Genomic DNA, 12,124 nt, shown 5'->3' with positions numbered 1-12,124 from the left:
TGACGACAAAAGTATTTAATTGTCACGCTTTAAGGTGCGTGATGGCTGCAGCGCGCGCGTTTCACGCACCAGAAAGAGCAATCACGTCAGGACAATGGTGGAGCGGAGACGGGGGTGGGGCACCTTTCATCCTCATTACCTGCCCTGCTGCGTGCGCGTGCGCGTGACAGCCTCTGATGCTTTGTAATGAGAGAAGTGAGATAGTTTTATATGGAGTTGTGGAGCTGCTTCTCACACACACACACACACACACACACACACACACACACACACACACACACACACACACACACACACACACACACACACACACATTCTGAGCTCAATGGAGATTTTTCTGACCAGTGTCTCCAGTCCTCCCAGTTCCTCTGAAATGTTATTATTTCCAGCCTCAGATGCTTAAGTGGTTCTTTCTGCAATCCACCCCCCCCCCACCAAGTGCCCCAGCTCGATCTAATTAGCCGCCAGTAAAGGGGACAATAATGCTTCAGCTGGTTTGTGTCATTCTCTTCTTTCTGCTTCTGCTTATCTTCACACTCCCTCCCCACCAAACACACACACACACACACACACACACACACACACACACACACACACACACACACAGAGAGCGAGGCACTGCAGTCACACACCTCCACCCCGGATAATGATGGGATGACCATGCCCAGTGGGAACAAACAGGTAGATAAAGCCAATCCCATTTATTACCAGCATGGATGGAATGATAATCTTGTTCTAAAGCCACTGCGGCTGCGCAGCGATCCGGACGTTTACACACACTTCTCAGCCTCGCTCCGGAGGTGTCGCGCGAGAGGGATCGTATTCTCCAGGCTGGGATAGCATCCCTGGTGAAACAATACTGCTGTGTCCTTGAGAGAGCAGAGAGGGAAAGCAGCCCCCCCCCCCCCCCCCCCCCCATGTTTAGTTCCAGCTCTGATAGAGATGAGCTTAATGAAGGTAGATATGACAGAAAACTGAATCCTGCTGAGGAATCCTGGAAACATGCAGCAGCTCTGTGGGCCTGCAGCCTCATGCAGCAGCTCTGTGGGCCTGCAGCCTCCATGCAGCAGCTCTGTGGACCTGCAGCCTCATGCAGCCAGCTCTGTGGACCTGCAGCCTCCATGCAGCAGCTCTGTGGGCCTGCAGCCTCCATGCAGCAGCTCTGTGGGCCTGCAGGCTCCATGCAGCAGCTCTGTGGGGCCTGCAGCCTCCATGCAGCAGCTCTGTGGACCTGCAGCCTCCATGCAGCAGCTCTGTGGACCTGCAGCCTCCATGCAGCAGCTTCTGTGGACCTGCAGGCTCCATGCAGCAGCTCTGTGGACCTGCAGCCTCCATGCAGCAGCTCTGTGGGCCTGCAGCCTCCATGCAGCAGCTCTGTGGGCCCTGCAGGCTCCATGCAGCAGCTCTGTGGGCCTGCAGGCTCCATGCAGCAGCTCTGTGGGCCTGCAGCCTCCATGCAGCAGCTCTGTGGACCTGCAGCCTCCATGCAGCAGCTCTGTGGACCTGCAGCCTCCATGCAGCAGCTCTGTGGGCCTGCAGGCTCCATGCAGCAGCTCTGTGGACCTGCAAGCCTCCATGCCAAGCAGCTCTGTGGACCTGCAGGCTCCATGCAGCAGCTCTGTGGGCCTGCAGGCTCCATGCAGCCAGCTCTGTGGGCCTGCAGGCTCCATGCAGCAGCTCTGTGGGCCTGCAGCCTCCATGCAGCAGCTCTGTGGGCCTGCAGCCTCCATGCAGCAAGCTCTGTGGGCCTGCAGCCTCCATGCAGCAGCTCTGTGGGCCTACAGCCTCCATGCAGCAGCTCTGTGGACCTGCAGCCTCCATGCAGCAGCTCTGTGGGCCTGCAGCCTCCATGCAGCAGCTCCGTGGGCCTGCAGCCTCCATGCAGCAGCTCCGTGGGCCTGCAGCCTCCATGCAGCAGCTCTGTGGACCTGCAGCCTCATGCAGCAGCTCTGTGGGCCTGCAGCCTCCATGCAGCAGCTCTGTGGGCCTGCAGCCTCCATGCAGCAGCTCTGTGGGCCTGCAGGCTCCATGCAGCAGCTCTGTGGACCTGCAGCCTCATGCAGCAGCTCTGTGGGCCTGCAGCCTCATGCAGCAGCTCTGTGGGCCTGCAGCCTCCATGCAGCAGCTCTGTGGACCTGCAGGCTCCATGCAGCAGCTCTGTGGGCCTGCAGCCTCATGCAGCAGCTCTGTGGGCCTGCAGCCTCCATGCAGCAGCTCTGTGGACCTGCAGGCTCCATGCAGCAGCTCTGTGGACCTGCAGCCTCCATGCAGCAGCTCTGTGGACCTGCAGCCTCATGCAGCAGCTCTGTGGGCCTGCAGCCTCCATGCAGCAGCTCTGTGGACCTGCAGGCTCCATGCAGCAGCTCTGTGGACCTGCAGGCTCCATGCAGCAGCTCTGTGGACCTGCAGCCTCATGCAGCAGCTCTGTGGGCCTGCAGCCTCCATGCAGCAGCTCTGTGGGCCTGCAGGCTCCATGCAGCAGCTCTGTGGGCCTGCAGCCTCCATGCAGCAGCTCTGTGGGCCTGCAGCCTCATGCAGCAGCTCTGTGGGCCTGCAGCCTCCATGCAGCAGCTCTGTGGGCCTGCAGCCTCCATGCAGCAGCTCTGTGGACCTGCAGCCTCATGCAGCAGCTCTGTGGGCCTGCAGGCTCCATGCAGCAGCTCTGTGGACCTGCAGGCTCCATGCAGCAGCTCTGTGGACCTGCAGGCTCCATGCAGCAGCTCTGTGGGCCTGCAGCCTCATGCAGCAGCTCTGTGGGCCTGCAGCCTCCATGCAGCAGCTCTGTGGACCTGCAGCCTCCATGCAGCAGCTCTGTGGGCCTGCAGCCTCCATGCAGCAGCAACACTTGGCTGCAGATAAAATGTTTCATCACTGCTTCCTTCTGGCGCGTGCACACACGGAGTCTTTGTGGCTCCAGGTTGACACCCTGACAGCAGCAACTCGTGTGAGGAATGTCTTATTGATGATTAAACCTGAATTCTTCCATCATGGGACGTTTAAGGAGAAACTCTAAATGTAAAGATGTCCCCAGCACTTGCTGCGCGCGCGTGCGTGCTTTGCACTGGAATGCCATTTATTCCTCGGCTGCTATGCACGCGCACTAATTTGTTGATTTTTAGAGCTGACAAGCTGAAAGAGGGCTGAGCCCATCCAGTCAATCAGGCCACTGATTTACCGCCTGATGACGGACACGCGCGCACTGACGCAGCAGGCATGACGTCAGAGCGGCTCTGGCGTCATACCTGTCACCAGAAGTATGAAGGGACTTTTTTACCTGCCCAGGTATGTGGACCACCTGTGACGTCAGGCTGGCGCGCAGTCTGGGCTCCAATTATTCCCTGTCAATCACACACACGCGCATGCAAGCGGCCAATGAGCAGAAAGCATTTACATGCAAGCAGGGATCCTTTACACATCTTCCTAAATGTGTGTGTGTGTGTGTGTGTGTGTGTGTGTGTGTGTGTTTGCGGCGGAGCGCGTGAAGAGTTTGCTTTGACCCCATTGGTTGTGACAGGTGAGGCCTGGGCTCGCGGCGCCATGCCCCCCCCCCAGTAGGAATGCTAATTAAAGACAATTAAAGGACAATGGAGCCATGGATCCTCCTCTGTTGGTCTAAAGCTGCTGACATGCTGCGTGTTTACATCACAGCAATCTGCTAAAATAAACACAGAAATGAAATAAAGAGTCAAAAGAAAACTCTTGGTTATTATAGATAAATTATTAATTATCTTTAGAGCATCAAACAGGAAAAGTTTGCAGCATGATGCAGATTTAACGCCTCATAAAAGACAATTAGTGGTTTAAGATGCTTTTCCAGAGGAGCTGAATAATCTGAAATGATCTGTAAAATATTACCAGTAAAACTATCATAACTCAGCTGTTTGTGCTGAAAAGCTGCTCATCACGAGCTTCCATCCTCCTTCTGCCTCCTGCGGGACGAAAAGGCCAGAAATGAGCAGAGTTCTGCTTGTCGGTGCGGGGAAATGGAAATGAAAAGAGGGAGAGTTGTGATGCGGCTCGGGCTGCCATTGGTCCACTGCGACGCCCCGCCCCCCGCGGCTTGATATGGGAATCCAGTGGCGCCAGACGCACCAGTCTGCGCCACTTCTCAGTACTGCGCCAGGGCTGTGCGCGGATCAGGAGCTTCCCACGGCCACGCTGCGTTTAGCTGTCAGCTGATGAGACTCTGCAACAGGTATCCAGCCGGGATGTGGGGTTGCTTGGACGTGCACGCGCCTGTGCGTTTTTCATGCTGTAATCACAAAGGATCCTAAATAGTGCAAAGTTTATTTCACCTGATAGGATTGGATAAAACTAGGACTGTTTGGGAATCTAACAGTGTCTTGGTCTCTCTGCAGGTTCCATCCAGGACTCAGGACGAGTTCCGATCCAAGGATTTTATCTGTCAGGTCCACAAACAGACTTTTAACAAACCCGGAGTTGTGTTGCAAAGCGGACTGAAGTTGACTGAGGCTTAAAGAGGCTCGTTGAGAGGAGCAGCATGGAGGTCGCAGCGGCGGACCAGTCCCGGTGGATGGCCCACCATCACGCCGTGCTGAACGGCCAGCACCCGGACTCCCACCACCACAGCCTGGGACACAACTACATGGAGCCCATGGCGCCTCTGCTGCCCCAGGACGAGGTTGACATGTTTCTGAACCACTTGGACTCTCAGGGGAACCCGTACTACAGCAACTCCCGAGCCAGGGTCACGTACAGCCAGGCACACGGTGAGACGCGCGTGCAGCTTGCTGAAGCTCGGGCATGATGTGTGGGGAGGAATTAATAAAATAAAAAAAAAAAAAAAAAGCAGTAATTTCTGTAACTCAGATGAAGTCCAGAGTTTGCATCTGGTGGAGAAAATGTTCTCTGGTTTGTCAGAGGAGCAGGAATAAAACCCCTCTCGGCTTTTCTGGAGCAACTCAGCAACATAAAAGGAATTTCTAGCAAATGACAGCGAGAGGAAAGGGAAGTATGTCACTTAACCCCTCTGTGTTGGGGCAGGGGTTCTGGAGGGAGAGAGAGGCACTTCCCGGATATAAAATAAAACCCGCAAATGTCCCAATAACAATGTTTAGTCCGAGCTGCTCTGGTCCGGAGAAGTCTGGGGGGTTTTAGCACCTCTGCTGCGGGAAGCTGCTCTCATTCCTGCATTTCTGTAGAATAATTCAAATTTAAACTCATCCAGCAGAATATTTGATCTTCATCTGGAATTAAATGTCGGATTTGAATAATTTCCAGTTTTTAACTGGTAAGGTTTTTATTCCAGCTTTTCCGACGACTTGCTGTGTTTAAATGTGAATTAAATGAGATAATAATGAGTTGAATGCAAAGCCAGGTAAACAGCTTGTTGTGGTTTCAGCTCGCCTCGCGGGGAACCAGGTCTGCAGACCGCACCTCCTCCACAGCCCCGGCATTCCGTGGCTGGACCCCGGCAAAGCGGCGCTGTCTGCCGCGCACCACCACAACGCCTGGGCGGTGGGCCACTTCAGCAAGCCCGGCCTTCACCCCGCCGGCTCCGGATACCCCTGCAGCAGCAGCGCCGGCACAGCCTCCGTGTCCTCGTCCCACTCCAGCCCGCACCTCTACAGCTTCCCCCCCACCCCTCCGAAAGACGTGTCCCCGGACCCCGGGCCCACCTCCCCGGCTTCCACCTCCACGAGGATGGATGAGAAAGAGTCTATAAAGTACCAGGTTCCGCTGACGGAGGGCATGAAGATGGAGAGCTGCAGCCCTCTGCGCGGCGGCCTGGCCTCCATGAACGGCCAGGTCCCCCCCACCCACCACCCCATCCCGACCTACCCGGCCTACTCCCTGCCGCCGCCGCACGAGTACAGCGGCAGCCTCTTCCACCCCGGCGGCCTGCTCGGCGGCTCCTCCTCCAGCTTTACGCCCAAATGCAAAAGCAAGGCCAGGTCGAGCTCAGGTGAGTCTCACGTGGGCCCCCCCCCCCCTTACCAGATGGCAGATCGTTCAGATCTAATTAAATAGATTTTCTTTATTGAGCTGAGCAGCGGAGCGTCACGGTGTCATTTACCCAAAGCAGGAAACATGTTTCCACTGCAGGACGACAACATTTGCATGGTGGCTGTTGTCAAACATGCTGCGAGTGTGTGTGTGTGTGTGTGTTTGCTCGCGCTGTAAACAGAATTTTTACATCCAGACTAAAAGAATTATTGCTCCATAATTCGCCTGATCACAGTAAAAACTCCTCCTGGAAGCTTTTATTCGGACTTTTTACAACTTTAGAAGGAAATAATCAGGATTATTGAAATAAAAGCAGATTATTTCGTGCTTGGTTTTCTTCTGGTTTTTGTGCTGGAAATGATGTGAAACCACCAGTAACGGGCTGTTTTCCTGACTGATTCTGAGCTGACAGGTTTTCGTGCCACAGGCTTGTTTTTGTTTTAATCTGAACTTTATTGCGCTCAGAAAATAAAGCAGTCACGACGCCCTGGCTCCTGCCATATCCTGTATACCTCCAAACGAACAAATCACGACCCCCCCCTCCCTCCCCCCCAGCCCTAACAAAGGCCAGGCGACAGAGTCCTGCTGTTTGTGTGTTTAAGCCTGGCCTTGGCCCAGTACGCACACATGAAGTTAACTCTACAACTTCACTCTAAACTTGCTTCTCTGTGAAGTTAGGTTTGTTTTTCAGTGGTTTAAAATGAAAAAAAAAAAAAAAATTTCTTTTACACACACATCCAGTCAAACTGCTTATTATAAACTTTTTTTTTCTTCCTTATTTTACTGTCTGGTTTTGCACCTGATTCATTATCCTGGTGCTGGGGGGGGGGTATTTAGCAGAGCAGACTTTATTCTGGATGCTAATGGTCAGCCAGTTAAAAAGAAAGAAAAAGAAAAGTGGGTCTGGTAATGGGTCAGTAATTTCCCTGCATTGTTCCAGCTGTGCTGCTTTGGCTTAACGGTGAAACAACACAGCAGACATTTCAGCCTGTTAACAACGTGTAGCTGTGCAATCAGCACGGTCATCCCTCGTCCTAAAACACACCTGGGAATTTTTCTCCGTGCTAATCGGAGAGAATATGAGCTGCAGAACGGTGACATTTAAAACAAGCCGGCCAGACAGAAACACAAACACGTCTGCTGCCGCATGAAAACGCTTCTTATCTGTCAGAGGATGCCCAGCGCCGTAATGGCGATTGATTGTTGGACAAAATGCCACAATGACATTTCAGCAGTCAGCACATATACCTTACAGTCCTGTGGCTTCCTGTAGCCTCAACCCCCCCCCCCCCACACACACACACACACACACACACAAACACACATTACCTTGTGCTTGAAGACTTCTTGCCTTCCCATTTCTTTCTCTCATTTCAACATTAAATATTGCTCAAGAAAAACATCTAAGTCACGGCTGATGAATATTTATCAGCAGTATCTGCTGCGTGGTTGTGAAACACTGAAGAGGAAGAGGAGAGGAGGAGGGGGGGGATAAAAAGTGCAGAGTTGCATTTCAAAAGCAACCTGGCTTCTATACTCAGGTCAGATTCCTTTGTAAGGTGAGGGTGGGACTTTGGGTGTCGGTGGCTTTACAGGAGGGATAATGAGGTGATGCTCTGGGGAGAGACGGATTCCTGAATGAGTCGTTGGTTTTAGCAACAGGCTGTTTGAAGTCGGTCCAACCTGCATGGGAGGAGAACACACACGGCTGGAAGAGAAAGAAAAAAGCAGTTTTCATGCAGAACTGAACAGTTTTGATGTAGAAATAATAAAAGCTTCACACTCGCACTGGCATGCGAGTGTTTCCATCTAAACACTGCAGACAAGGCGGCTGCGTTTATAACCACACACACTGATGTTTCCTCTCCACCGCGCTGATGAATTATGTAGTCCTAATTTGATGGTGTGTCTCATTCTTCTTGTTGGACACCTCTGGACATGTTCTGGCTTTCTTTGGCCTCCCCATTATAGATCGGCTTACATGGAGGTGTCTGTGTCCATGACAGCCTGGTACACCTGCATGCCGTGTGGTCGCCAGCATCCCACACGGCGGTCTGGGGTCACGGCGTAGCGGCGTGTGCAGCTGGACAGCTGCTATGTGCCGCTTCTTACCAGGGTTGTAATTTTTTAATTATATAAATTTTCCTCTTGTCTCCTCCTCCTGAACTCTATGCAGAGGGTCGGGAATGTGTGAACTGCGGTGCAACGTCCACCCCGCTGTGGCGGCGGGATGGCACCGGCCACTACCTGTGCAACGCCTGTGGACTCTACCACAAGATGAACGGCCAGAACCGACCGCTGATCAAGCCCAAAAGGAGACTGGTGAGTTTTAACTTTTCACTGGGCAGCTCCACGGGGAGAGCAGGCACCTAAATATGAGCACAAAGCAGATGCCGGCAGCACAATTCCAGGAAAGTTATATTTTCCCTATGATCTTCCTGGAATTGTTTGTCCCTCTCACCCCCCGATGATCCGCCTTCACGGCCCGTTACAATACTACTACTATTGCATTGTTCCTGCTATCATTATTGCTGGTACTTCTGATACTGTTACTGATACCGATGGCCAGGCTGCTTTACTTAACACCACGCTCAAGTAAATGAAAAGCAGCGAAGACTTTCTGCTGCCCGACACCTCCGAGGCCCAACATTCCCAGCAAGCATCTTCCTGTTGCAACTGGAACCAGAAGTTCTCCCAGAAACAAAACACACACTTTAAGTTAAATGTCTGCATAATTCCTAGAAAAGGTCCAGGTCGACGTTTTCAGTACTTTTAATTTGGTTTATTGGATTTTATTTATCATTTTATTCTACGTTTTTATTTAATCTTATTGCCTTTTAAAAAAAAATTTTCTTTTTGAAAGACTTTTTACTTTTAACTAAAAATAATAGTTACATTAATGAAATTATGACTATTAACAACAATCAAATAATAATACAATAAAATAGTAATAACAATAAAATAATAATAACAATAATAAAATATTAATAACAACAATTATAATAAAATAAAAATAATAATAAAATAATTATAACAATAATAATTATAATTATTATAATTTAAAAAATGGTCTAAAAACTCGCAGAAAAATAAAATTTCAGAAGCAGTTTTTTCACCAGAAATTTGGCTTTTTTCAGGAATCAGCTGCTTATTAAAGCTGCTAAATAAACTTCTTGCTATTAAAATGTTTTATTTAGTCTCTTCTGAACATCCTAGCTTTACATTTTTTTTATATTTATTACATATAATTGTGCGTGTTTTCTCTGCGTGGAGGCTCCATTTGCCTCCATTTTCCACGGCAGCCGCAGCTTTTGCATTTTCAGCTCCAGTGTTTTTCAGACTTGTGTTCAGAGGAGATCCAGTTGTTTCCTCTCCGGACATCTGGCGGCTCTGATCAGGAAGTCAGACTCCCGGCTGTTTCCGCCTCCAAGCGGCGCGCGGCCGGGCTCACACACACCGACACACACCGAGCAGGGATCAGCACAACCCTGCAGGAGCCGCTGCGTGGAGAGACGCGGCGTGAAGCCACGGCCCCTGGAAAATCCACGGATTCACCTTCCGGAGTTTAATGTGCGCGCGCAGCTCCTCGTGCAGCAGGAACAAACTGTGCGCGAGGACACCTGAAATCAATCAGAAAAAACCCGGATGCTGCACGCGCAGCAGAGAACCGGAGGCTCCGGCATGTAAACTAATGTTTCTTATTATGTGTAAAGAATCGATCCGCAATGGACACGCGCGCGCGTGTTGCGGGAGGACTGCGGGTCTGACGCAACTTCCAGCGCAGTTTCCACGTTGCAGACAGGATCTCAGAGCAGTTAACAGCCAGCAGCAATAATCTGGAATAAACATTTAGGCAAATTAAAAAAAAAAAAAAAGTCTCCATATTTATTAAAGTAGTTTAAAAAAATGTGATCGTGCAGCGACATGCACGCGCAGCTTATTTAGCGTCATTTTAGGATGAAAAGCGGCACTTTTTGCCCGAAAAATATCCAAAGCTGAAAGAGGAGAAACATTTTTAAATAAACAAACAAAGGAATAATTAAAATAAATAAACAAACTTCGACTGAATGTCCGCAGTACTTTGCGGCTTCTTTGCGCCACGACGCGTCTCTGAAGCCGCGCCATTCTCAGCTCGTGACCTCTCTGCAACACGTGCACGCGGATCATTTGTCCCTCTTGTCCCCCCAGTCCGCGGCCAGACGTGCAGGCACCTGCTGCGCGAACTGCCAGACCACCACCACCACCCTGTGGAGGCGCAACGGGAACGGAGACCCGGTGTGTAATGCCTGCGGCCTTTACTTTAAACTGCACAATGTAAGTAGCTTGGACACGCACACACACGCACACACGCACACGCTTGGCCCGGGTGTGAGGTGTAAGGGTGGATGTAGGTGTAGCTGGTTAAGTGGGAGGACAGGATGGATGGAGGAAGCAAAGCCTGCTCACCCTGTTGAGCTTTTTTTATTTTATTAATCCATCGTTGCCTGAATGGGGGGCGTTACTCCCCGGAGAGGGGGGGTGGGGGGGACTGTCATTCAGTGTAACGGCGTCGGTTACACTGATGGGGGATTTGTCTGAGGCTGCTCCTTTCACACCCAGCCTGGCTTCATCCCCATGAATTCATATTGACCAGAACGGTTCTGTTTGCTTCAGACAATCAGACAAAAGCTAAAACCGCCCCTGACTCGCCTCATAATGCAGCTCTTGGATATGTAAAACAGCTGCTGGAGCTCCAACAGCTTCTGCAGCGCTGCGTTCAGCATCCTCTGCAACATGCAGAGTATTTCTGTTGACATTATTTATTTCTGGAATTACCAGCGTGATAATGTAGCATTCAGAGTGTGAGAGCAGCTTTTGTCTGCAGGCCTGGAGCTCATGTGCTGCTCTCCGCAGGTCAACAGACCCCTGACCATGAAGAAGGAGGGCATCCAGACACGCAACCGCAAGATGTCCAGCAAGTCCAAGAGGAACAAGCGGGTCGGCGACGGCTTTGACGAGCTGTCCAAGTGCATGCAGGACAAGGCCTCTCCCTTTGGCGCTGCACCCGGCCTTACCGGTCACATGACCCACATGGGCCACCTTCCCCCCTTCACCCACTCAGGACACATGCTGCCCACTCCCACGCCTATTCACCCTTCATTCGGTCACCCCCACCACTCCAATCGCTCGCCAGTCTGGGCCGAGCCTCACTGAGGCCCCTCCCGACCCACAAACCCTTTCGCCTGTAGGAGTCACCGCATTGCCATGAACACTAAACGGCGTCCACATCACTCCAGACGCTGAGCAGACCTGCATCGTGTACGGTGGTCGGAGGGGGGGCGGGGGGGTTCACTGGGACGCCGCACAGAGCTGGACTTCAGCCGAGAGCTGGGGGCTTTGCATGTCCCCGGGTGACGGACCAGCAGGAATGGACATGCTTGTCATTCTTCTTGCTTATTTTTACTGAGTCACTTTGGTACCCGCCTCTCGCTGACCCTGAAACAGGAGACTCAAGAGAGGTCTGAAAAGAAGCACCGTTTTCACCTCATGACCGCATCGTTATAGTCTGAAGTACATGCACCCTGCCCCCCCCCAGGACAGACAAACGGACTGAAAGCCGCCGTGCAGCGGTCGGACTCGCCGCACCAAGAGGCCAGTGCTCTCCTCACATGCTGGATTGTGCACCACCACAACGTCACCTGTTTTTGATAACAGAGTTTTATGGAAAAAAGAAAAGAAAAAAAAAAACTTAAATAGTAAATAGAGTGTTTATAAATGCTTAATTGTTGTTATATTTGATGTTATAATTATTGCTACGATAATTTATTTTCACTCTTCAAGCTTTCATCGGACACACATGGAAACGTAGGATTTTAATTTCATGGTTGTTACGTAAAATAAAAACACTGACCTGAGAGCTGCCAGCCTTCCTGTACGTTTTTATCATTTTTCCATCTCACAACGAAAAAAAAGAATAAAGTTTTAATACTCCAGTGAAATCTGTCTCTATTATTCCTTCTGCACAAAGATTTTTTATTGACCAGATTACAAAAACAAAATCAAGCTAAATAAATAAACATTTGGCCTTAGTGTTTGTTTACCTCTAAAATAAAGATATTTCCTAAATATTAATGCTGCAGGTCTCTGCTCTCCCTCCTGGAGACGGTTTTTAATGATT

At 50.9% G+C, this 12,124-nt stretch overlaps 1 protein-coding gene across 1 annotated transcript; it reads left to right on the top strand.

Moving 5' to 3' along the window:
* The first annotated feature begins 4,107 nt into the window (after nt 1-4,107).
* gata2a (GATA binding protein 2a) lies at nt 4,108-11,755 on the top strand. Its single transcript, XM_079242555.1, has 6 exons — nt 4,108-4,195; nt 4,359-4,730; nt 5,363-5,926; nt 8,132-8,289; nt 10,156-10,281; nt 10,861-11,755. The coding sequence occupies exons 2-6, from the start codon at nt 4,502-4,504 to the stop codon at nt 11,158-11,160; spliced, it is 1,377 nt and encodes a 458-aa protein (XP_079098681.1). The 5' UTR covers nt 4,108-4,195; nt 4,359-4,501; the 3' UTR covers nt 11,161-11,755.
* The last annotated feature ends 369 nt before the right edge of the window (nt 11,756-12,124 follow it).

Source organism: Telmatherina bonti (genome assembly GCF_933228915.1).
Source record: "Telmatherina bonti genome assembly, chromosome: 6".
NCBI lineage: Eukaryota > Metazoa > Chordata > Actinopteri > Atheriniformes > Telmatherinidae > Telmatherina > Telmatherina bonti.
This window is presented reverse-complemented; position numbering and strand designations above follow the sequence as displayed.